The sequence below is a fragment of the Leucoraja erinacea genome, chromosome 11 (assembly GCF_028641065.1).
Source record: "Leucoraja erinacea ecotype New England chromosome 11, Leri_hhj_1, whole genome shotgun sequence".
Lineage (NCBI taxonomy): Eukaryota > Metazoa > Chordata > Chondrichthyes > Rajiformes > Rajidae > Leucoraja > Leucoraja erinaceus.
In genome coordinates this window covers 16,411,910-16,439,563 of record NC_073387.1, presented here as the reverse complement: position 1 = coordinate 16,439,563, position 27,654 = coordinate 16,411,910, and the positions used below count along the sequence as shown (strand labels likewise).

Genomic DNA, 27,654 nt, shown 5'->3' with positions numbered 1-27,654 from the left:
ATATTTTTAAAATAACTTTAATGCTCACACCAATACAACACTGCAACTATTTCTGGTGAGATAGGGTCACAAACAGCAACATGAAGGCCAGCAATTGCACTTAAAGAGATAAATAGATGTTTTATTATTGTTGGTGTTTAATTTATATTCTATTCAAGGCTTTTGCTTGGATGGAAACCAAGCTGCTCTTGCTGAATATCATAATTTTGGAATAACGCCTGATTTGATTTGTTATTTTAAAAGAACAGATGGTGTCTTTTGAACCTGGATCAACCTGGTCACTAATTTAAATTGCTAATGTCCAGATCGATGTAAATAACAGGTGTTTTCCACTTTTAGAAGGAGATAGGGGTGTTCCTATTGTTAATTACTGATCACAATATTTATTTGACCTTGACTAAATACTTGTTCATGGTGTATTCACCTCAGTAACAGCATTGTAATTTAGCAGAAGATTGAGTCTTTGGAATCCAGTCAGATTCCACAGATGCCTATTGGACTCACTCCACCTTGGCCACACTCTCATTTTGCTCCTGCTGTCGGGAAGCAGGTATGGGAGTCTGATAACCGTGATCTCCCGTTTCAGGGTCAGCTTCTTTCAAACAATCATTAGGCTCTTGAACACTACAAACACCAACTGAACTATGAACGGTGAACTGTCTTTGTTGCACTAGGGACTTCAGTCTTTTTTTTTTTTGCACTAATATTGTTTTATTTTGATTTATTTAACGTTTTTTTGCTCTTTATTTTGTTATCTATAGTTACATACCTGAAATGCTGCTGCAAGTAGAAATTCTATTGTTCCGTTTTCAGTACAAATGGCAGGGACAGCAGAATGGCGCAGCTCTAGAGTTGCTGCCTTTCAGCGCCAGAGACCCAGGTGCGATCCTGACTATGGGTGCTGTCTGTATGGAGTCTGTATGTTCTCCCTGTGACCACATTGATTTTCTCTTTATGCTCCAGATTCCTATTACACTCCAAGGATATATATGTTTGTATGTCAATTGGCTTCTGTAAAGTGTCCCCAGTGTGTGGGATTTCCACGCCGTATCTCAAAACTAAGCGAAAAGACAATTAAATACAGACTTGATACTTGATTCTTTATTTGTAAGTTGGAGATGATCATTGGATGTAAGAATTTTGAGTGTGCTGTGGCTAATCAAATCCCAATCTGTCTTTGCCTGTTGTCATTCCTAAAGAGCGCTTATCAAAGTCATTCTGGACAGCATCATGGTTCGGATAGTAAATCTGCTGCCTCACAGTGCCAACAGTTTAGTTTAGTTTGGAGATATAGCGCGGAAACAAGCCCTTCGACCCTCAGAGTCTGGTCCAACCAGCGATTCCCACACGTTTCCACTATCCTACAGACCCTAGAGACAATTTAGCCTACAAACCTGTACGTTTTTGAAGTGTTGGAGGAAACTCGAGTTCCCAGTTCACGGGGAGAATGTACAAACAATCAGGGTTCAATCCTGATTTCTGGAACTCTCCGTCTTGAGTTTGCACATTGTCCCTGCAAGTTTACCCCGATTCACTAGTTTCCTCCCACATCCCAAAAACCTCTGTGTTGGTACGTTAGTTGGTCATTTTACATTGCACTTGGCATGCAGGTAAGTGGGAGAATCTCGGAAATTGGATGGGAATGCAGGGAGACAGGCTACAGGGATGATAAGTGGAGGAATGAAATTGCTCTACTGAGCCAGCATAAATGCAATGAGCTGAACAGAAGCCCTCATTGTTCTAAGTAATCATAGAAATAACGATATCCGAGTCAATCACGGTGAAGTTAATCATTTCAGCACCATCCTTCTCGAACTATCTTGAAACTGGAACATAGATGACCACGATGATCAACATCGGGGGGGGGGGGGGGGGGGGGGTTTGAGTAGAGTGTGGGAGGGGTGTCCGGGGGGGGGGGGGGGGGTAGTGTAGTGACAGCCGTCAGGAAGAAGCTGTTCCAGGACCTGCTGGTTCGGCAACGGAGAGACCTGTAGCGCCTCCCAGATGGTAGGAGGGTAAACAGTCCATGGTTGGGGTGAGAGCAGTCCTTGGCGATGCTGAGCACCCTCCGCAGACAACGTTTGCTTTGGACAGACTCAATGGAGGGGAGCGAGGAACCAGTGATGCATTGGGCAATTTTCACCACCCTCTGCAATGCTTTCCGGTCGGAGACAGAGCAGTTGCCATACCATACTGTGATGCAGTTGGTAAGGATGCTCTCGATGGTGCAGCGATAGAAGTTCACCAGGATCTGAGGAGACAGATGGACCTTCTTCAGTCTCCTCAGGAAGAAGAGACGCTGGTGAGCCTTCTTGATCAGAGTTGAGGTATTGTGGGTCCAAGAGAGGTCATCGGAGATGTTAACACCCAGGAACCTGAAGCTAGAAACACGTTCCACCTCCGTCCCGTTAATGTGGATGGGGGTGTGCGTGCCGCCCCTGGACTTCCTGAAGTCTACAATGAGCTCCTTGGTCTTCTTGGAGTTAAGGGCCAGGTTGTTGTCAGCGCACCATGCTGCTAAGTGCTAGACCTCCTCCCTGTAGGCCAACTCATCGTTGTTGCTGATGAGGCCAATCACCGTTGTATCATCTGCATACTTGATGATGGTGTTAGTACCATGTACAGGTGTGCAGTCATAGGTGAAGAGGGAGTAGAGGAGGGGGCTCAGCACACAGCCCTGTGGAACGCCAGTGTTCAGGGTGAGGGTTGAAGAGGTGTGCTTGTCTAACCTAACATACTGTGGTCTGTTGGTTAGAAAGTCCAGTATCCAGTTGCAGTGGGAGGGGTCGATGCCCAGGTTACTGAGTTTGGTGATCAGTTTAGATGGTATAATGGTGTTGAATGCTGAGCTGCAATCGATGAACAGCATTCTTACATAAGTGTCTCTGTTGTCTCTGTTGTCGAGGTGGGAGAGGGCGGAGTGAAGAGCCATTGAGATGGCATCCTCCGTACTCCTGTTCTTGCGGTAGGCAAACTGATAGGGATCCAGTGTGGGGGGTAGGCAGCTTTTGAGGTGTGCCAGGACCAGCCTCTCGAAGTATTTGGTTAATTAGTTCACAGATACAGTACGGGAGCAGGCCCTTCAGCCCACCGAGTCCTTGCTTACCATGGATCGCCCATACACTAGTTCTTTGTTATCCCACTATCCCATCCTACACACTAAAGGCAATTTTACAGAAACCAATTAACCTACAAACCTGCCCATGTCTGGAATGTGGAAGGAAATCGGAGCACCCGAAGAAAACCCAAACGGTCACAGTGAGAACGCATAGACACAGCAGAAACAGCATCCAGAGTCAGGATTGAGCCGGGTCTCTGACACTGTGAGGCAGCAGCTCTACCACTGAAGAAGGGTTTTGGCCCGAAACTTTGCCTATTTCCTTCGCTCCATAGATGCTGCTGCACCCGCTGAGTTTCTCCAGCATTTTTGTTTACCTTCGATTTTCCAGCATCTGCAGTTCCTTCTTAAACAGCTCTAACACTGTGCTGCTAATTTACTTCCCTGCATGTTATCACGTCCCCCAAAGGATTTATCTTTTTTTCCCCCTTCCATCCAGTATTTGGATTAAAATTAGTCAAGAATCAAGAGTCCAGAATGCTTAATTTTCATATGTATTAACTATGGATCTTACTTATTGCAGTTTTACAGGCCTGTTCAAGCAAAATAGGCAAATAAATATAAAATAATCATCAATACAATAAATTAATAATCAGTAATATTAGGTGACCAGATTTTAATAGTACAAAAATTAAAAAAAATTTGAATGAGTCAGGTGTTGGCTTGGAATGAGTTGTGGTTGTGTTGGAAGTGGGGGAAGCACACAGGTCCATTCAATGGAGACACAAGCAACTGCAGATGCAGGTTTACAAAAGAAGACACAAAATGCTGGAGTAACTCAGTGGGTCAGGGAGCATCTCCAGAGAACATGATGTTGTGGGTCAGGACTGATGGATTATAGGCATGGATTCAAATGACTTTCTTCGTTCCAGTGAAACCTTCTGCATATTTTGAAACCAATTTATAATTCATGTATGTTGCTTCAACAGGTTGTCTCGATGGGCTGGAGGGAACACTGGGGATATCACCTGCTCTTCATTCTTAGTAACCTTGCCATGTGGGCTTACTATTTGAATGCTTCACTCTCAGATCCAGGCAACCTGGTACGATACACAGAGCAGTACGACCGTGCCGTGAGACAGGTGAGAAAACTTTTGCAGCCAACATCAGCAAAGGCAGAACGTCTATGACATGATTCGCAAGTTTGCAGATGACACCAAAGTGGGTGGGACTGTAGATAGTGAAGATGGTTGTCTAAAATTGCAGCAGGATCTTGATCGGTTGAGCAGGTGAGCTGAGGAATGGTTGAGGAATGGAATTTAATTCAGAGAAATGTGAGGTGTTGCATTTTGAGAGGTCTAACATGGGTAAGACATAGACAGTGAATGGCAGGGCTCTAGGGAGGGTTGTAGAGCAGAGGGATCTAGAAGTGCAGGTACATAGTTCCGTGAAAGTGGCACCACAGGGAGATAGGGTAGTCAAAAAGGCTTTTTGCACATTGGCCTACATGTCATAGTATTGAGAATAGAAGTTAGGAGGTCATGCTGCAGTTGTATAAGACATTTGGCAAGGCCACATTTTGAGTATTGTGTTCAGTTTCGGTCTATCTCCTGTACTTTTCTATGTTCCATGATCCATGTGGGAGTGGTATGTGGGTCGGTCATCGTGGGATGAAGTGCAATATGAACCAGTGCCTTTAGGGGAGCAGGCTTCAGTGAATGAGGTTCTAATCCTGCCAGTGCATTGTTCAGTGAGGCCACTTTATACTGCTCCTCTTTCAGATCATTAAGAGAAAGCGAGAGTCAGACCGACTGTTGGCAAAAACTCTTTGCCACACTTGTCAGCTCACCCGACCCCTGCGAGCTCAACACTGCTGTGTTACAAAACGTTGTGTGGCGCACTTTGATCACTACTGCTCTTTTATTTATAACGCCGTTGGCTACAAAAACAGGTTAGTACCAGTTTTAGAAATCTATTGCTACTCCTTTTACACACATTACTGGAATTTATGTGGCACTAATTGTTATTCCTTTTATCGTATATCTCTACACTGCGCATGGCTTGATTGTAATCTTGTATAGTCTTTTCTCTGACAGGATAGCAGGCAACAAAAAAGCTTTTCACTGTAGATTAGTTTAGTTCAGAGATACAGTGTGGAAACAGGCCTTTGGCGCCAGCTATCTCCCCACATTAACACTATCTCACACATACAAGGGACAACTTGCACACTTATACCAGTCAATGAACCCCCAAACCTGTACGTCTTTGGAGTGTGGGAGGAAACCGAAGGTCTCGCAGAAAACCCACGTGGTCATGGGGAGAATGTACAAACTCAGTACAAAATGCACTCATAGTCGGGATCGAACCCGGTTCTCAGGCGCTGCATGTGCTGTAATGAACATGTGATAATAAACTAAACTATACTAAAATAAAATAAATTAAAATAAAATAAACTAAACAACTAAATCATTGTACAGACGGCTAAGGCGGCCAAGTCAATGGATATTTTGAAGGCGGAGATTGACAGATTAATAAGGGTGTCAGCGGTTACGGGGAGAAGGCAGGAGAATGGGTCAGGAGGGGAAAAGATAGATCAGCCATGATTAAATGGCCGAGTAGACTTGATGGGCCAAATGGCCTAATTCTGCTCCTCGAACGTATGAAGTTATGAATTTTATAAACTAAACTAAACTAAACATACAGACATACAAATTAGTAGCAGGAGAAAATGTTGCAGATTCTGAAACCATCTTCACCATTTGATAAGACTATAACTCATGTAATTGCACCTTCAACGTGTTTCCACCTGCACTTGGTAACCTCTCATCCTCTTGTTAAGCAAGTATCATCCACCTCCTTTTTAAGAATATCCAAGTACATTTTTACCACCACCCATTGAGCCAATGTGTTTGAAAGATTCACTAAATTCTGGGATGAAAAAAAAAAACTTTCATCTTTGTTTTAAATGGGCAAATGGTTCATCAACAACTTATTACTAGCACAACCTTCCCCTCGTCCCATCAGAGGTGTTTCTACTTCACCCGAAACTGCTTTCTCTATGTTCACAGTTCTAAAAAAGATGAATAGACCTGAAAAATTAATTCAGCACCTCCATCTTCAATGGCTGCCTGACCAGCTGTGTGTTTCTGTTGTTGCACCTACTCCCAGCTTCCTGTTAGCCAGACAATCTTCTATGCTCATCAGTATTTTACATGATAATGTAATGGAGGCATACAGCATTGGAACAGGTCCTTCAGCCTAACTTGTCCATGCCTACCTTCAAAGCTAGTCCCACTTGCTCATGTTAGACCCATGTCCTTCAAAATCTTTCTACAGTGGCAAAGTGGTGGAGTTACCCTTACAGCGCCAGAGACCCGGGTTCAATCCTAAGGGGACTATCTGTAAGAAGTTTATACATTCTCCCTGTGGCCACGTGGGTTTTATCTGGGTGCTCTAGTTTCACCCTACTTTTCAAAGACGTGCAAGTTTGTAGGTTAATTGGCTTCAGTAAATTATCCCTAGTAAGTATGATTGAACTAGTGTATGGCTGTTCTCTGTGGGGCCGAAGAGCATGTTCCCACACTGTATCTTTAAACTAAACTAAACTAAACTAAACTAAACCCATGTACTAATCCTTCAACACCTTTCCTACACATATCTTAGAGAGTGCTACAGTTAATAATGTACTTCTGAAAGTTAACTACAGTTCTAATGAAGGAACATACAGAAAGATCCCACATGTGAAGATGTCCAAATGTATTTTAAAAGCTTTCAATGTACCTGCTTCAGCCATTTCCACTCGCTGTTTGTTCATAAATGTACCATTCTTTGCCCCTCAATTTCCTATTAAATCCTTCCCTTTTATCACCTTAAACCTGTCTTCTAGTTCTTGATTACTCAATCCAGGGAAAAAGACTGTGTGCCTTCATCCTATCTTTGCCCCTCATAATTTTATACACCTCCATAAGATCCTCTTTGGTGATCATCTCCTATGCTTCAAGGAATAAAGTCCTAGTTTGTCCAACATCTCCTTATAACTCATTTCTTCAAGTCATGCGTTTTCATTTTCCATGATGACCTTGATGCAGCAGCTTTTAAAATTAAGGAAACCTTGGCCAAGATAGACTTTACTTTTAGACAATATAGATATAGCACGTAAACAGTCTCTTTGATCCACTGAGTCAATGCCAACCAGCGATCACCCCGTACACTAATACTATCTTATACACTAAGGACAATTTATAATTTTACCGAACACAATTAATCTAGAAAACTGTACATCTTTGGAGTGTGGGAGGAAACTGGAAAAAACCCACGCAAGTCACAGGGAGAACATACAAGATTCCCAAGAGTAGCAATGATTCCATTTGTTGAGGGCATGATTGGTCCGATTGATAAAATATAATCACTTTGCTTTCGACCCTTCACTTTAGAACTGTGTTCTTCATCTTTCTGGTCCTCCTTGCACTTAATTGCTGGATGGCAACATTTATTGGAGCAGCATGGCTTCACAAGTTTGGATTCCACCTGCCAATGATGCTTGCTTTTCTCATTCTGCTGGCCAGCGCGGTTGTTGTGTCTCTGCGAGTATGCTTCACGGTGAGTTAAATGTAGAGACAAACTTAATTTAGAACATAGAACATGAGGGCAGCACAGTAGTGCACAGTAGTGTTGCTGACTTTCTATACGGAGTTTGTACTTTCTCTGCATGGGCTTTCTCCAGGTGCTCCGGTTTCCTCCCACATTCTGAAGACATACAGGTTTGTAGGTTAATTGGCTTTGGTAAGTTGTAAAATTGTCCTTACTGTGTGTAGGTTAGTGTGCGGGGTGATCACTTCTTGCCGTGCACTTGATGGGCTAAAGGACCTGTTTCCGCACCTGATCACCAAAGTCTAAAGTCTAACCACACAACCACACACAAAAGGAGCCAGCCCTGTGCTGAGCATGATATCAAGACCAGCTCTTATGTGCCTGCAGAAAATCCATACCCCTCCATTCCCTGCATATCCAAGTGCTTATCCAGAAGTCTCTTGATTTGTGTCTGTCTCATACCCTTTATATTCTAAGAACATGTACCAAGATCAAAAACCCACCCTGGCCATTCAAAATCATTCTTCAAGATCATGTCCTTCAACAAGGCCTAAGGGAAGCTAGAGGGACAGCAGATCATCTTTGCCCTGGGCACCATTCAGCCTTGCAGACACAAGTTGGATTTAAGATAGACAAAAATGCTGGAGACTCTCAGCGGGTGAGGCAGCATCTATGGAGAGAAGGAATAGGTGACGTTTCGGGTCGAGAGCCTTCTTCAGACTGAAGAAGTCTGAAGTCAGAGTCTGAAGAAGTGGCTCGTCACCTATTCTTTTGCTCCATAGATGCTGTCTCACCCGCTGAGTTTCTCCAGCATTTTTGTCTACCTTCGATTATTCCAGCATCTGCAGTTCCTTCTTAAACAGTAGGAATTTAATTTCTCTGTATTGGAAACAGCCATTTTGTAAGTCATCCATCTGTGATATTGGCTCAGTTCTTTCACCTTTAGCACAAACTGACCTGTTGGTTGTGGTTCCACGGCCCCTCTATTTACAAGACATTACACTTTTGTTTAGTTTACATTAATTTAGAGATACAGCATGTTAACAGGCCCTTTGGCCCACTGAGTCTGCACCAAACAGCAATCACCCGTACACTAGTACTATCCTACACACTAGGGACAACTTACAGAAGATAATTAAACTACAAACCTGCATGCCATTAGAATGTGAGAAAAAACAGGAGCCCCCAGAGAAAACCCATGCGGTCACATGGAGAACGTACAAACTCCATAAAGATAGCACACATGGTCATAATCAAACCCTGGTCACTAGAGCCTTAATGCAACAACTCTATTGCTGCGCCACTGTGCTGACCCTTTGGTATTATCACGCAAAAGCCACAAAAAGGTATGAAAACTCCAATTCACTCTATTTAGATTAAGAATAGCACAAGGTCGTACAATTCTTTATGTCCAATGGATGTACATCACTCGTAAGCTGGGTTTCGTGTTATTTATAATAAATGTGCAGATTGAACATATACCTTAGAACGTGGAACAATCCAGCACAGAAACAGGCCCTTCGGCCCACAATGTCTGTGCCGATAATGCCAAGCTAAAGTAAGTTCATAACATGAGACATAGGAGTAGGATTTGCCCATTCAGCCCATCAGGTTTACTCCACCATGGCTGATATATTTTTCCTTCACTAACCCATATTCCTGCCATCGCCCCGTATCCTTGGAGGCTCTTACTAATCAAGAACCTATTAATCTCCACTTTACAAATCTCCAACGTGTTGGCATCCATTTGCTGTCTGTGCAATAAATTTCACAGATTCACCAAAATAAATTTCTCCTCATCTCCATTCTAAAGTTATGTCCTTTTATTCTGAGGCTGTGCCCTCTGGTCCAAGATTCTACCACTACTGGAAACATCCTCTCCATATCAACTCCATCTAGAGCTAAACTAATCTCATCTGGCTGCACATGGTCCATATCCTTCCATTCCCTGCATATCATGAGCCTTTCTAAAAACCTCTAACATTCACTATCGTATTTGCCCCCACCACCACCCCTGGCACCACATTTCAGGCACCTCCATCCTCTGTGTAAAATAACTTGCCTGTACATCTCCTTCAAACATTGCCCTCACACCTGAAAGCTATGCCCTCTTGTTGACTATCCCAACGTTTAAGAAACAGTTAGACAGGTACATGGATAAGACAGGTTTGGAGGAAAATGGACCAAGTGCAGGCAGGTGGGACTAGTGTAGCTGGGACATGTTGGCCGGTGTGGGCAAATTGGGCCAAAGGGCCTGTTTCCACACTGTATCATTCTATGACTCTATCTCTAGTCTTTGACAATTCCACCATAGAAAAAAGATTATGTCTATCCTATCTATATCGGTCATAATTTAAATACTTATGTCAGGACTCCCCTCAACCTACTGTATTCCAGTAAAGACATTCCAATTTTGTCCAACCTCTCCTTGCAGCCAATATTTCCTAATCCAGACCACATTCTAGCAAAACTGCCATTTTAGTATTGTTATACTGATATCACAAGAGCATTGTTCTCCTGTTGAAGTCTCAGATTTGAATGATTAAGGTGACAAATAATGAAAGGCTTGAATAGAGTCGATGTGGAGAGAATGTTTCCACTAGCGGGAGAGTCTAGGACAAGAGGGCACAGCCTCAGAATAAAAGGACATATCATTAGAAAATAGATGAGGGTGGCACAGTGGTAGAGTAGACTTGCTAGAGACCCGGTTTCGACCCTGACTATGGGAGCTGTCTGTACAGTTTTCTCTGGGTGCTCCTGCTTCCTCCCACGTTCCAAAAACCTGCAGGCCTGTAAGCTAATTGGCTTCTGTAAATTGTCCCTAGTGTGTAGGATAGTGCTAGTGTGCGGGGTGATCACTGGTCGGTGTAGACTTACTAGGCCAAAGGGCATGTTTTCATACAGTATCTCCAAAAAAGGGGGAATTTCTTTAATCAGTGGGTGGTGAATCCATTGAATTCATTGCCACAGGTAGCAGTGGAAGCCAGGTCTTTGGGTATTTTTAAAGCAGAGATTGATAGATTCTTGATCAGTAAGGGTGTCAAAGGATAAGGGGAGAAGGCAGGAGAATGAGGTTGTGAAGGAAAGATACATCAGCCATGATTGAATGGAGGAGTGGTCTCGATGGGCCGAATGGTCTAATTCCGCTCTCATGATTTATGGTCTTATGAATGAATGGGTGGCTGTTGATTCTTTGTTCTAGTTGACCCTGGCAATGATGAACCTGACAGCTTACGAGGTACGGCACTGTCGTGAACTAGACTACCTGCAGAGAAGGTGCGGCAAGATCTACAATCCTTTCCACCAAGACGTGAAGCTCAGTCTATTGGAGTTCTTCCACATCATTGACCCACTGAGTGACGGAGAGGTCCAGAAACACTTACAACAGCAACTGGTGTGACTGCTGAGATGTCAGTCCTTTTGTTCTCTAAAATGTACTGTTCGGTACATTAAACCTTTCACATACCTGGTCTTTGACACATTCATTTCTGCACACAAAAGGGTGGTGCGTGCATGGAACGAGCTGCCAGAGGAGGTAGTTGAGGCAGGTACTATCGCAAAGTTTAAGAAACAATTAGACAGGTACATGGATAGGACTGGTTTGGAGGCATATGTTTCAGATCCAAGCCGGTGAGACGAGTGTAGATGGGACATGTGGGCAAGTTGGACCAAAGAGCTGTTTTCATGCTGCATGACCCTGCATATAATACCAAATGGGTATATAACGTGCATAGAAGCAACATAAGTAATTTAGCTCTGTTGTGCAATATGCATGCCTATTAACAGTTTAGTTAAAAGGTTGAGAGACCCAATGAGAGACCCATTTGCTTTATTATTCATTTTTAAGATCTGATTATTGCAAGCATTTATAATCTATCCCCAACTACCCTTGTACTCAGATATTGCCTCCATTACTTTGAAAGAGGTGAGGAATTGTAGGATTTAAATCAAATAATTTCAACATACAGTAAACCCTGGCAATAATGGACCTCCATATAATGGATTTTAGTTATAGCGGACCGAGGCTCCCATTGCACATCCCCCTCCACTTCCGCCAGTTACCCAGTGAGCTGGTACCATGTGGCGGGAGCTTCCAGTTGCAGCATGAAGGCGGCATGAGCACCAGCCCCTCCCTGGCGCACTATGTATGGTGCCAGGTGCTCTGTGGATCAATGGCCCGTGAATTTGTTCAACCCCCCACCATTGCAAGTTTCTTCCCTCCTGGCTTTGGGTTAATCTTTCCCCCCCTGTCACTCAGTTATAGCAGACAATCTGCAATAACAGGCACCATCTTCCCCCCTGTTTTACACATATATGGAATAAGCTGCCTGAGGAAATGGTTGAGATGGATACAGTTATGGCATTTTAAAAATGATTGGACAGATATAAATAGTCTGAAGGGAATTGAGCCAGACACGGGCAAGTGGGGCTAGTTCCATTGGGCATGATGGTTGGGCAGGATTGGTGCTGGTGAGCAGGCTCTGGGATCACCTGCCATGCCCTGGGCAACACTCTGGAGGTTCAAAGGTTGGCTGTGAGAAGTGCCCACTGCGGTGCACAGAGTGTGGTGGTGTTGTGTTCAATAAATCACGGGATTCAGACAACAGAGTTTGATTCACTATGTAATTTATTACACTACCAAATAAGGCACATGCACTCACGTATTCCCGAATATCCCCATACGCACTCGCAAACCCCGAGTATACATCGGAGCATGCCGCAGGATGTTCCTGTTCTTGATCACCTGGCACTGTTTGCGACACGGCCCAAGGCTAGGACTCTCTCACCCGAAAGGGCGCACAACTCCATCCTTTATAGGCTGTGGGCCGATGAGATTTATTCTACAGTTTTGTGACCCAAGTCACCAAACTACATGAAATTTTCACATATTGTGTAAAAAGTTTATGTAAATCACCCCTGAAACTCGTCATGAACAAGACTCTCACAAAATTTTAATAAATTAGAGAAAAACCGGAAAAATGGTGGGTAGTTTTTAGTCCAATCAAAGCACGTTTAACATTGAGTTGTCTGCCAGTTGGCCAATCACACGCTTTGCTTCAGGCTAGCACACAACATAGCTGAGGGTTCCTCTACAAATGCCTGTTTTACTGGAGATTCCGATTTGTTGTTCTGTGGACTACATGTCGTGGAAACTTGCAGCAGGCTAATTGAATTTAGTGAGAAAAGCACTAAAAAGGCTAAAGAATGTGCTGCTAAGTGGAACAAAGCCTTGAAAGCAAAGTCACTGCTGATGTGCTGAAACACAAAGAAGACAGCCAGGAATCAACTCTAACTGAAAGGTAAGATCTAAAGTCTGACTTTATGAAAATCTATCTGTATGGACTTTAATTAATTTAATTGCACCCTTTTTTAATGTGAATAAATTAATTAATTAATTAATTCATTCATTCATTCATTCATTCATTCATCCAATAAACTATATGTATTCATAACACAATCAATTAAACATTGTCACTAATGCCAGCTTGTTGTAGAGTAACAAGTCTTTAACAGCTAATCTCGGAGCTGCCTGCGATAACTTACCGGGAAAAAGTGCTCCGATCGTGGGTCCTAGGTACCCGCGGTATAGTGAAGCTGCGGTCTCAATTAATAAGCAGCCGATTCGCGAACGCGGAGCCGCGGATCATCTCCGCGGGCGGGGGGGGGGAAGCTGTACATAGTGCCGCCTGTAGCTGCCATTTTGAGGCCACGACCACGGGAGAAAAACGGAGGGATATCGATCGTACTTTATAGGCTTCCATTGCAGTGAGAAATGGTCAGAAATGGTTGATGTTTCTGTAGAAATGAATTAGTGATATGTGAACTTGAACTAGTTTTTCTATGGTAGTAACCTATTGTTATTCTCATTAACATTCTTCTTGGTTTCTTGGTCCTCCAAAATATTCCAAATGGAATTTAAACTGGAGGTGGAATTTTATTAAGATTAATTAACATTATTTATTAACAGTTATTAATTAATTTATTCATTATTATTAAAAAACAAAATTTATTACCATTAAGAAGAGGTTGAAATTTTATGAATTGAAGTCCATGCAGACTTAATGACTATGAGATTTTTTTTTATCCCCTCTACTTAAAATTGAAATAACTTATCAATTGTAGTATAGGGTGATTTCACCAAAGGTCAAATGAGCGTAGATCCCCCCTCACGTGACCGAAAAATTTAACTGGAGGACATATGTCACTTCGGTACATGTTAGTGAATGGGGAAACACGCACTTTCACACCCGTTAAAAACATTGAAAACGGCCGATTTTTGAGCTGAAATTTTCTGTGCTAGTCGGGATGACCGTGAAGCACAGCGACCTAAATTTTCAGGCAAAAAAAAAAGATAGAAAGTAAGGTAATTACAAGAGGGAACTGAAGGTGGAAAAACAGCGGAAGTGAACAGCAGACATTTGCCGTGGAGATTTAAAGGTCCAATATATCGAGAATTATCGCGTTTGCTCGCTGAATTTCATCAAAAGTAAGGCATTATTAACTTACTTTTGATGAAATTCAGCGAGCAAACTTTCTATCTTTTTTTTTGCCTGAAAATTTAGGCCGCTGTGCTTCACGGTCACCCCGACTAGCACAGAAATTTTCAGCTAAAAAATCGTCCGTTTTCCATGTTTTTAACGGGTGTGAAAGTGCGTATTTCCCCATTCACTAACATGTACCGAAGTGACATATGTCCTCCAGTTAAATTTTTCGGTCACGTGAGGGGGGATCTACGCTCATTTGACCTTTGATGAAATCACCCTATAGTACAGTGTAAGTCTCATTGACATTAAATAGAGGTTGACACTTTATGAATGGAAGTCCATGCAGACCTAGGTACTATGAGAAGTTTCTTTCTCTAGCTATTCTGCACCCTCTGCTCCTGCACTTGAACTTGAACTTGAAGTCTTATCTATGGCAGTAAATTACAGTGTACGTCTCATTGACATTAAGAAGAGATTGACATTTTATGAATTGAAGTCCATGCAGACCTAAATAATATGAGAGGTTTTTTTTCTACAGCTTCTGCTGCTCCATTCTTCAGAGCCTGTCCACACAACAGTATTTTGTGTGGACATGCACTGTGCTTTAATGAACACAAATTTGATAATTTGCAGACTTGCCATCCCATCTACATGGACATGCATACATGTTTAATTTCCTCATTGATATGTCGATATTGTCGGTGCCGGTGAATGACTGCAACAATCCACCCACCGATCCACACATACATACATACATACGCACATCCACACACACACATCCATCCATACGCACACTTCCATGCATGCAAACACACACATACATGCACACATAAATCCGCACACACATCCACACATCCATTCACACGCAGACATGCATGTACACATCCAAACATACATGCACACATACATCCATCCTCACGTACATACACACTTATATCCACAGATACTTGTTTGAAAGGCATACACAGCCACACACACAAGCTAGAGATAAACAATGCAACACTTTTAGGGTTCTTTTAGGTCAAAGGTAATAGCCCTCATTTGCAAAGGCACCATCGGGGGGGGGGGGGGGGGGGGGCTATAACATAAATATAAGCTCATTGTAGCTTAAAATGAATATTCATCGAGTAAACATCAGAGCATTCGATTCTTGGCCAGGATGTGACATTTACATCAGAAATAAGACAGGTCTCTTACAGGTCTGACACTGCCCCAGTCCCATTATGGCTGTTACCCCCACTCTCCCCACTTTGGCAGTCAGCGGGGTTCAGTAAATGGGGAAACCTAGAGGATCTGTCCTGACCCTTTATTTAGGCAGGTTCATGAGCCCTAAAAACCTGGGACATCTGCTGCAGTCTCATTTAATTTCCTATTAAAGCAACTGGAACATGCCTGCCTGGCACTGCCCCGGTCCCACTATGGCCGTCACCCCCACTCTGCACACTGACAGTCAGTGGGGTTCAGTAAAGGGAGGAACCCACAAGAACTGCCCTAACACATTAATTAGGCTGGTTCAGGAGCAGGACCTCTGCGACAGTGTCATTAAAAAAAACACTCAAAATTATATTCATCATATTATTTTTATACAATATAATTATACTTAATTATATATGATAACATTCATATTAACAGGTTATATATATATATATATATATATATATATATATGGTATAATAATACATAGTTTAAATGGACTGCAACATGGAAATAGGCTGCTCGTGGTGTAATACGGGCATTGGCCAATAGATGGCGCTTATTTTCCCGATCTCATTTTCTAATTAGTTTAATTAATTAATGTGCAACTTTTGGCACTGACGAGTATTGACTTCCTTCTCAATTATATTTCATCTAAATCTGTGGAAAATTTAGTGTAGTTTGGTGACTTGGGTCACGAAAACCTATTTCTAGACACATTTCTGATGCTCGGCCCACAGCCTATTATGGCATTTCTTATCAGAGCAGACCATGCCACTGCCCCCTCCCAGAGCCAATCATAAGCCCCCCTTTCTGCGCTACTAGTGGCTGGGGGCGTGGGTGGTCTACCCAACTGTTGCTGCTGTGTTTTGTTCAACAATGCTACGCTTTCCCAGAGAATGGCTTGTGAAATGCTGCGCACCCACACAATGATCACAGCTGCAAGGTCAATGCCGGGAGATAACGCGTTTGAATCTTGTTTTCGAGGGTTATGGAATGCAGTGCTGCTAATTTAGCTGATAACTCCATTTTACATTTTAATTGAAATTGTCTGGTTAGCCCTTACACTACAAGCGGTGACTGTGGGAGGAGAGAGGATGGCTCGTTCAAGGGTCAATTGGGGGGAAGGGAGATATGGGAAGAGTCAATGCATAGCGGGGGAGAGGGGGAGGGAGACGGAGAGTCAGTAGAGAGGGGGAGAGAGATAGGAGGCTGATGGCGGCCCTGCAGCAGCCGGGGTAATGCGTGGACCGGTCACCGCTGGAAGCCCCACAGAGGCCAAGCGCATGGATCGGACACGGCCTGCAACGGCACGGAGCGGCGGAGCAGCAGTGGAGGACACCGACACATCTCTAAGCCAAAATGATCCCTGAACCACTCGCTCGGTTACACTGCCAGGACAACAATCCTTTAACACCCAAATAAGACTTTGCGCGTTTAAGAACTTTTAAACTTGAAGGATGCAAGGTGACGCTCTAAACGTGGCGACTAATTGTGCACTGCCTCAGTGATTTTTTTTCTACTATTCTTACACTACAATCATTGCACCCTTGTACCGAGGTATGCTATGCCTATGAAAAGTAAGTTTTAAATCAATTGTATTCAAAGTAAAGACTTTCACTGCATCTAGGTAAGAGTGATATTAAAGTATCATTGAACCATTAACCATGCACGTGGGACTGATGGAGTGACAAGCTGAGCGGCACAGTGGCACAGTGGCACAGTGGTATAGTTGCTGCCTTACAGTACCAGAAACCCGAGTTCGATCCTGACAACATGTATTATCTGAATGGAGTTTGTACATTCTCCCCGTGACCGCGTGGGTTTTGTCCAGATGCTCTGGTTTTCACCCACACTCTAAAGCTGTGCTGGTTAGAAGGTTACCTTGCCTCTATAAACTGTTCATAGTGTGTAGGATAGAACTAGTGTATGGAGATCACTGGTCGGCATGGACCCGGTCGGCCAAAGGGACAGTTTCCACACTGTTTCTCTAAACTAAACTAAACTGATAGGCCTGTTTCTGTACTGTATAGCTCTCTGATTCTAGATTTTACTTCGGAGTCACGTGAGTGACTACGTGAAGAACCTGTTCAGTGCGCAGGCGCGGTATTACGCCAGCAGTGCAACAGCGGCGGCAGCTGGAGTCAGGCTCTCCAGCTGCAGTATAAAACACGACCGTTTCAGGTAAGTATTTTGAATAGGAGAAAGGAGAGTTGCGAAAATGGCTTCAAGGCAAAAGCGACTCTCGAAGAAAACTGCCCCCTGCCCAACTCCACCAGAGGAGGGTTCAATATCAGGGCGGCAGCCACAGGCGGCAGGACCGCTCTTTGAGCGCTCCCCAACTCCCGAAACCGAGCCAACCCCTGTGCCGCCAATTTCAGAACCTCGGACAGGGAGCAAATCAACTAAAAAGACGAATCAGCCGGTTATCTCCGACTCGTCGGAGGAGGAGGAAATGTCTCCACCTAAAAAGAGGAGAGACAGCCGCCTGAGCTGTATAAAACAGCTCCTGGAGCAAATGCTCCACCAAGAGACGCAGCAAAAGCGATCTCACGGAGGTAGGTCATATGCCTCCTCCACAGTGTCTACAGCACCCCCCTCTGCTCCCTCTTTATTCGAGGCTAGCAAGGGTGACCAGGGCTGGGCTGGTCTGCAACAAGGGCAGGCGGACGAGTGCAGGAGTATGCCAGGGGAGCAGGAACATGAAGAGCTGCTGGGTGTCGTGGGCCGCTATGATCACTGGAACCTAAGATGGCAGCCAGTATAAACCACCTTTCCAACAAAGCCCTGCAGGAGAAGGTCCTTTTGGAAGCTTTAGAAGAGTATACAGCACCAGAAAATTGTGAGGCACTAAAAGTAAAAAATGTCAACGGTCAAATCTGGAGACAGCTGGGTCAGCAGATTCGCAGTCAAGAACTTAAACTGCAGCGAATCCTGAGGCTTCTAACATCGGCAATCACAGCCTTTGCTCGTTCCACGGAACATACTGACATGGACACCTGCCAACAGGATGCGTTAGCACTAATGTGCAACACACAATATGAGATCAATAATCTCCGGCGGGAAAATATAAGACCTGCCCTCAACCCCAAATATGCGGGGCTATGCAAAGCCCCTACAGCAGAAACAGAGGCATTGCTGTTCGGGAAAGACCTGACAAAAAGGTTGAAGGACATAGAAGAGGCAGCTAAACCTGTGGGCCTCTTGAGGGCAGGCCCGGGAACGAGCAGGACATCTCATCCGACACCCAGCTGGCAGCACCCCTCGGCATCCACCAGTCGACACCCACATCCTAGGACTGGTGAAAGCTCGGGGACCGCTGCTTATTACCCCCAAAGGTCTTTTTTAGACATGGGCTCAGAGCGGACCCCATGGAAAATGCGCCGCCCCCCGACAGCACCAGCATACCAGCAAAACAGAGCGTACAAGAAAAAACACCAGAAGAAACGACAATAAACATGGAGGTAGGTGGGTCTGGTTCCTGCCAGAATACACAGAATAAGGGTGCTCTACTAACTGGGGGGTGATTACACTTGTTTAAAAAAGCATGGGGTACTGTCACAAATAACAGATATATACTCAACAGTATTAGTGGATACAAAATTGAATTTAAATTGGGCATATTACCGCCAGTTCAGCATGCGCCCCAAAGGGTATTTTCTCCCTCTGAGAAAGAGAAGCGAGAAGGACAAGCTGAACTGGAAAGGCTCATTGCAAAAGGGATCATTGAAAAGACCAAACATGAACCATTGGAATTTGTATCGGATATATTCACTAAAACTAAAAAAGATGGTGGATGTCGCATCCTCATTGACTTAACATCACTAAATAAATCTGTTGAGTATATACACTTCAAAATGGAGAAGTTTGTTACTGCCAGACAACTGATCTCCAAAGGATACTTTATGGCAAGCATTGATATTAAAGATGCTTACTATCTAATACCCATACACAAGGATCATTGTAGATACCTAAAGTTTATCTGGATGGGGCAATTATGGCAGTATAGAGCATCGCCCAATGGTCTAACCTCAGCCCCTAGACTATTTACAAAAATACTAAAAGTAGCCATGAAAATATTAAGAAAACAAAAGCATATAGTCATGGCATATTTGGATGATATCCTCATATTAGGAAAAACTAAGGAATTGGCTGTGGCAGCAGTTCTAGCTACAAAACAGCTCCTTGAAACACTGGGGTTCGTCCTACACCCAGATAAATCCAAATTGAAGCCATTAACTACCATGGATTACCTGGGCTTCAATATCAATTCAATTCATATGACTGTTACTTTGCCAAGGGAAAAAATGGTTGCATTAGCATAATCATGCAACAACTTAATGGTCAACAAACGACCAACAATTCGACAAGTTGCCAGAGTAATTGGGATGATCGTAGCAGCAAATCCAGCTACACAATTCGGACCTTTGCACTATCAAAATCTACAAAGAGCAAAGGTACATGCACTACAACGATGTTCGGGTCATTATGACCGAATCATGAAATTACCCACTGAAGCTATATCAGAACTACAGTGGTGGGCAGACAATGTTTGGCACAGTTTCAGCCCTATCATCATCACCAACCCTAATATGGTTATTAAAACAGATGCCAGTGCTTTAGGCTGGGGAGCAACTAACTCCATATCCAGCACAGGTGGCAGATGGACTAATTCAGAATCATCGTTACTACACACACTGGGCATCAACTATTTAGAAATGTTGGCCGCCTATTATGGGTTAAAAGCATATGCATCTAAAATGCAGCACGTGCATATCAGGTTATAGATTGACAATACTACGTGGTGGCTTACGTTAACCACATGGGCGGCATAAAATCATTATCATGCGACAAATTGGTCAATACAATCTGGCAATGGTGTGTCAAAAGACATATTTGGTTATCAGCTGCCTATCTACCAGGTAAGCTAAATACAGTGGCAGACACCAGGTCACGAAAATTCAATGATAACATCGAATGGATGTTAAACCCAAAAATCTTTGCTAAAATTATTAAGCAATATGGAACGCCAGATATCGATTTGTTTGCATCAAGACTGAATCACCAGTTACCTATGTATGTGGCTTGGGAACCAGACCCAGAGGCAGCAGCGGTAGATGCCTTCACGCTGGATTGGGGAAATTTCTTCTTCTATGCTTTCCCTCCCTTCTGCCTCATCAGCCGGGTACTTCGAAAAATTCAGAGTGACTCTGCTTCTGTGATTTTGATAGTGCCCGACTGGCCTACCCAACCATGGTTCCCAGTCCTTCACGACATGGTGGTCGAGTCACCTATGGTTTTCCTTAACGACCCACGGTTGTTGACTCACCCAGTATCCGGCATGAGCCACCCATGCCATGAACATATCAAACTCCTGGGTTGTAGGTTTTAAATAGACCTTACCAGGGACTGGGATTATCAGAAAGAACCATCACCACCATGTCGGCAGCCCTGCGAACATCCACCAAGAAGCAGTACCTGACCTACATCAAAAAATGGGAAAAATACTGCCAGGACGCAGGGACAACACACAAAACTACTACAACCACCGACGTGCTGGTGTTCCTGGCCCATCTACACCATGATGAAAAGATGAGCTACAGTGCCGTAAATACAGCACGAAGCGCCCTGTCTGCTTATTTAAAACCAGCAGGACAGCAGAGCATGGGATCCCATCCACTGGTGATAAAACTTATGAAGGGCATTTACAATAACAAGCCCCCAAAACCCAGGTATACCCATGTATGGGATATCAGTGTGGTATTAACATATCTCAGAGGATGGCCACCAGCTAGATCCCTCAGTCTTGAGCAGTCAACGTTAAAAACGCTCATGCGTATGGCTCTCGTATCCGCTCAAAGGGTCCAGTCACTCCATAAACTAAGACTGGATAACATGGTGATCACCCCAGACCGCATCACATTCATTATTTTAGGTCTCGTAAAACAAAGCAGGCCAGGAACGCCCAATTCACCGATGATATTCCGGGCCTACCCACCAGAACCAAGGTTGTGTGTCGTGACCCATCTTCAGCAATATTTAGACACAACCCACAATCTCAGAGGGAGTGAAAAAGCCTTATGGGTCAGCCACAAAAAACCTCATGGACGGGTAACGAGCCAAACCATTTCACGGTGGCTCAAACAGGTGCTGAAAGCTGCCGGAATCGACACTAACATTTTTAAATCCCATTCCACCAGGGCAGCATCGACATCAGCGGCAGAGCGAATGGACGTCTCGATTGACCACATCCTCAATACGGCAGGATGGTCGAGGGAATCGACATTCAGAAAGTTTTATAACAAACCGTTGATGAAGCCAGACCTGTTTGCAGATAGAATTATACAAACTGCAAATCTTTAATTTAAGCCCGGGGGAGCATTTATTTTTTGTTATTGTTAATAAACACCTTTCTGTTTTTTTGAACAAACAGATTCTTTGGTTAATTATGATAACACTTCCTCCCTCAAGAACTTCGGCAGTGAGTGAAATAAAACTGTTACACGGTTTGAAATCACAGACCTTTGAAGTCTTCACGTAGTCACTCACGTGACTCCGAAGTAAAATAGTAAGATTAAACGAGAACTTACCAGTTCGAAGTTTGATCTGTATTTTATGAGGAGTTACGATGAGGGATTACGTGCCCTCCGCTCCCACCCTCATTATATAGATCAAACTAGTAAACTGATGTCTCCTTAATCTTTACTATGTTTACTTCAAATATTGTGTCTATCTGTGATTCCACACCGCTGCTTTGAAGTATGCCGCGCCTGCGCACTGAGCGGGTTCTTCACGTAATCCCTCATCGTAACTCCTCATAAAATACAGATCAAACTTCGAACTGGTAAGTTCTCGTTTAATCTTACTATTTTGTTTTGTAGGACTGTGCTCCCACTTTAGTCCACAAGAGGGCAGTGAATGTCACTGTATTTCCGAGATGTGTTTTGACCTGCCGCATCTTTCCACATTTTTAGTTTAGTTTAATTTAGATTTAGTTTCAATTGACAGAAACACTTGCACGTCTTTGGAATGTGTGAGGAAACTAGAGCACCTGGAGGAAATCCACACGGTCACAGGAACAAACAAACTCCGTACAGACAGCAACCATTGTCAGGAACGAACCCAGGTCTCAAGCGCTGAAAAGGCAGCAACATTACCACTGCGCCACCGTGCTTTTATTACACTGCATTTATTTCAGTTACTGCCCATTCATTTTGAATTTAGTTCTCTTTTTCACCAATCATTTTTCAATTGTTCATATTTTGTTTTTCTTGTCATTTTTTAAGATGCTTGATTTGCAGAAAGTTTCTACATTTGTCAAGTTAGCAAGGGAAATCCACACTGCCTCAGCAAGGCCACCAGCATAGTTGAGGATGAGTCGCACCCCAGTCACTCCTCCTTCTCCCCTCTCCCATCAGGCAAGAGGTAGAGAAGTGTGTAAACACACACCTTCAGACTCAAGTACAATTTATTCCCAGCTGTTATCAGGCAATTGAACCATCCTATCTAATAGTAAAACCGTTCTATCGAATAGTGAAAGGCTTCGATAGAATGAATGTGGAGAGAATGGTTCCACTAGTGGGAGAGTCTAGGACCAGAGACAATTGCCTCAGAATGAAAGGACATTCCTTTAAGAAGGAGATGGGGAGGAATTTATTTAGTCAGAGGGTGGTGGATCTGTGGTATTCTTTGCCACAGAAGGCTGTGGAGGCCAAGTTAATTGATATTTTTAAGGCAGAGATAGATAGATTCTTGATTAGTATGGATGTTTTATGTTTTATGTTAAAATCTAAACTGTTGTGTTTATCTTATTTGTGTGCTGCATGGTAACTCAAATGGTAACTCAAATTTCACTGCACCAATTGGTGTATGTGACAATAAATGTCCTTTGTCCTTTGTCCTTTGTGTCAGGGGTTATGGGGAGCAGGCAGGAGAATGGAGGGAGAGATAGATCAGGCATGATTGAATGGCAGAGTAGACTAGATGGGCCGAATGGCCTAATTTTCCTCCTATCACTTATGACATGATCAGCAATTAGAATGTGGCCCTGAGCTACTATCTACCTCATTGGAGACCCTCAGAATATCTTTGATATGACTTTACTGGCTTCCTGGCTTGCTGGTAGAAGTATCATCTTTAAATATTGGCGTGGACACGGTGGGCCTAAGGGCCTGTTTCTGCGCTGTATCTCTAAAGTCTAAAGTGAAGTCTAAAAATTTTCATCTGAAAGGTAGAGTCAGATGGATTCTTAATAAGCAAAAGATGAACGGTTACTGAAGAGAGTTCAGAATGAAGAGTTAAGGTTACAATCATATTAGTCATGAGCTTATTAAATGTCAGGGAAAGCTTGAGGGGCCGAGTGGCCTACTCCTGCTCCTAATTCACATTGGCCACAATTAAAATTCTCCTCATAACCTTTGACACCAATCAAGAATCTGTCAATTGCCACCTTAAAAATATCAAGTGATGGCCTCCACAGCTGTCATGGCAATGAACTCCACAGATTAACCCTTCTCTGACTAAAGGAATTCCTCCTCATCTTTTATTCCGAGGCTATGCCCTCTGGTCCGAGACTCTCCCACTTGTGGAAACATCCTCTCCGCATCCATTCTATCCAGGCCTATTCGGTAACTTTCAATGAGATTCTCCCTTCATCCTTCTGAACTCCAGCGAGTCCAGGCCCAGTGTTAAACTTGAAGAGGCAACTGGCTCAGCAATGGAAACAACTCAGGCTGGACTTAGAACATAGAACATAGAAAAGTACGGCACAGGAACCGACCCTTCAGCTCATAATAGCCGTGCGTACATGATGCCAAGATAAACTAAACTCCTTTAACTGTGCAAGATCCATATCCCTCTATTTTCCACAATTCCATCTGCTTATCTAAAAGCCTCCTTCAGCCACTATTATATCTTATTCGACCTTCTTCCTTGACAGCGTGTTCCAGGCACCCACCAATCTCTGTGTAAAAACGTGCCCTGTACATCTCCTTTAAACTTTGCCCCTATCACCTTACAGATGTGCCCTCTAGTTTGACATTTCCACTCAAGGGAAAAGGGTTCTGAATGTCTAGCTTATCAATCCCTCTCATAATTGTACAAGCTTCTATCAGGTCTCCCTTCAATCTCCAACACTCCAGAGAAAATAATCCAAGTTTGTCCAACCTCTCCTCCATATATCAAATACTCTCTCAAACCCACTACCAGGCAACAGTCTGGTAAACCTAAACACAAGAAACTGCCGATGCTGGTTTATGAAAAAAAGACAAAAAGTGCCGAAGTAACTCAGTGGGTCAGGCAGCATCCCTGGAGAATTTGGATAGGTGGCAATTTGTGTCATGACCCTTCTTCAAGACCGATGATGGGTCCCAACCTGAAATGTCACCTATTCATGTTCTCCAAAGATGCGACCTGACCCACTAAGTTACTCCAGCATTGTGTCTTTTTGTCTGGTAAACCTCTTCTGTAACCATCACCAAATTTCCACATCCTTCCCATAATGGGACTTCACTTGGCATGACAGTCATGTATTTAACTATCAATTATTTAAAAGGTGGCTGGTCCTGACCAGATCTGCCTTCATCTCAGAGGATCTCCCCCAATTTATTAGCCCAATAACCATCTATCAGCGAATTGTCCTGGGTAATTACACAACTAGCCACCAGATGGAGCTAATAGTTCCAACATGCTCCACTTTGCAATGACTCTCACCAATGATTCTCCCTCACTGGAATCTGAATAGTACCTGATGGCTTATTTTACTGCCACACAAAATATTATGGGATCTAAAATTGGAAGAAGGGATAGCAAGAATGTTGAGTGATGTCTGGTTGCTGTCCCCATGCATTTTGTATGGTTCTCCCTGTGATTGAGTGAGTTTTCTCCAAGGTGGTCTAAAACTTCTCCCACGGCCCAAACATGCTCAGGTCAGTAGGCTATTTGGTCACTGTAAATTGATCCATGTGTGTAGGAAAGTGCAAGGTTATGGGAGAGTTATGGAGTAATAGAGCTGAACAATATGAAAACCTCAAAGATGTTCACATTTGTAGGATAATTGGCTTTGGTGGCATTGTAAAATTATCCATAGTGTGTATAGGATAGTGTTAGTGTATGGGGATTGCTGATCGGTGTGGACTCGGTGGGGCAAAGGGCCTGTTTCCGTGCTGTATATCTAAAGTCTAAAGACTAAAGTAAAGACTTTTCGCCCCTACTTGTCTATGATGACCAAGATGCCCCATTCATTTGCCCCTGTTTGAGTGAAATCCTTATAAAATGTTTAGTTTAGTTTAAAGAAACAACATGGAAGCTGGCCCTTTGGCCAACCATGTACATGCCTACTACCATCGATCACCTATGCACTAGTTTTATGTTATCCCAGTTTCACATCCTACACACCAGGGGCAATTTACAGAATTTACAGGCAACTAACCTGCAAACCAGCATCTCTTTGGAGTGTGGGAGAAAGCTAGAAAGCTCAGAGCACCCAGAGAAAACCTAGGTACAAACTCCGTACAGGCAGCACCCATAGTCAGGATCGAACCTAGGTCTCTGGCACCGTAAGACAACAACTCTATGCTGTCTTACGGTGACTCTACCAATGAGCCACTGTGCGCACATGTTTCCCTTCTAAACCTCTCTGATCGTTCTTTCCAAATGGCTTTCAAATGTTGCTATTGTACCTACGTCAACTACTACCACTGACAGTCCATTCTATGTGCCTACCTCTGTGTGAAATATATGTCAAACTTATTGACTAAAGGCTCCTTCTTCTTCTTGTGTATGGCGTGAACAGCCTAAAGTTGGAGTAAACTTGTTCTATTTGATCTTATTTGATTGTGCGCGCCAGGTTGATTGCATTCATCGTAACAGGACGGACTGCGTGAAGGTTGCAATCTCCCACCCCACTAAAGACTCCATGCGTTTGTGACACCTGTTGCTGAAGGTCGGGTTAGTGGGAAAAAAGATATTTAAGAAATCAGGTAGAATAATGGAAATTTGCGCAGGAGGCATAGAGAGGGAAAAATATATATTAACTGTGGGTGTCACAGGTTATGGGGAGAAGGTAGGAGAATGGGGTAAGGAGGGAGATAGATCAGCCATGATTGAATAGCGGACTAGACTTGATAGGCCGAATGACCCAACACTGCTCCTATCACTTATTACCTTACATCTCACAAATTAATTGGTAATTATGAATTCCAATTGATGGGAATGTGGAGAGAATAAAACAGAACTAGTGAAGGATCAGTGCAGGATTAGTATAAATGATGGCCAGCATGGACCTAATGGACTGAAGGCCCTACTTCCATGTTGTATCATTCCATGACGTTAGCCTTGGGCCCTTTGAATTAGGTTAAAGTAGAAAACAATGATGGGGATGATGTGCCTATACTTGATATTTATTGATGGGATGGAAAAGTCACCGACAATGGCAGCATTTAGCTTGCATCCCTAATTGCCTCTCAGGAATAAACAGTCAAGAGTCACCGCATTATAGAGTTTGAAGACTCATAATGGCTAAACTGGATAAGGACAGTTGATTTCTCTTCCTATAGCACAGTGACACAGCGGTGGAGCAGCAGAGGCCCAGGTTCGATCCTAACTTTGGGTGCTCTCTGTGTGGAGTTTGCTCATTCTCACTGTGACCGTGTAGGTTTCCTCTGGGTGTTCCCGTTTCCTCCACATCCCACAGACAGCAGTTTAGTAGGTTAATTGGCCTCTGTAAATCTCCCCTTCTGCATTGGGAGTGGGTGCTAAAATGGGACAACATAGAACTAGTATGAAAGGGTGATTGATTGTCAGTGTGAGTTTGATGGGCTGAAGGGCATTTTTCTGTGCTGTCCCTCCAAAACCAAACTAGGTTCTGCAGCCATCCTGTGGTTTTACATTATTGTTACCGAGATTAGCTTTGATTAAAAAATCAAGATCTATATTTCACCATTTATTTGGATTTAAATTTCCCTATTGACATGAACCAAGTGAATGATCCAGAGCTATGGCTACAAGGCCGATAACTCAACCATGTTGTCACTAATTCACATAGGGAATGGTAGGTACATGGAACGAGCTGTTTGCGAAAGTGGTTTAGGCAGAATCAACAACAACATTTAACCTGGATTTGCACATGTTTCCCCTCCTTGACAAGGATAGGAAAGATTTCAAACAATTTGGGCTAAATGCGGGCAGATTGGCATTAGCTTAGCTGGGACATCTTGGTCAGCATGCATGAGGGCAGCCGAACAGTCTGCTTTCATGCTCTATGATGCCTTAACTCAATTAGCACTCCCATTTTGTAACAGAATAGCCCACAGTGGGAGACCACAAAAA

General features: G+C 43.5%; 1 protein-coding gene across 2 annotated transcripts in view; it reads left to right on the top strand.

Annotated features, from left to right (window-relative positions):
- Positions 1-12,607, top strand: part of LOC129701503 (palmitoyltransferase ZDHHC12-like) — a 56,056-nt gene extending 43,449 nt beyond the window's left edge. The window contains exons 4-7 of one of the 2 annotated variants that reach the window (XM_055642730.1): positions 4,048-4,200; positions 4,840-5,009; positions 7,492-7,657; positions 10,851-12,607. In XM_055642730.1, the coding sequence (XP_055498705.1) occupies positions 4,048-4,200; positions 4,840-5,009; positions 7,492-7,657; positions 10,851-11,048 (687 nt within the window). In that variant the 3' untranslated portion in view covers positions 11,049-12,607. The remainder of the gene's footprint in view (positions 1-4,047; positions 4,201-4,839; positions 5,010-7,491; positions 7,658-10,850) is intronic. The other variant, XM_055642731.1, reaches the window with a different exon arrangement.
- Positions 12,608-27,654: the final 15,047 nt, after the last annotated feature.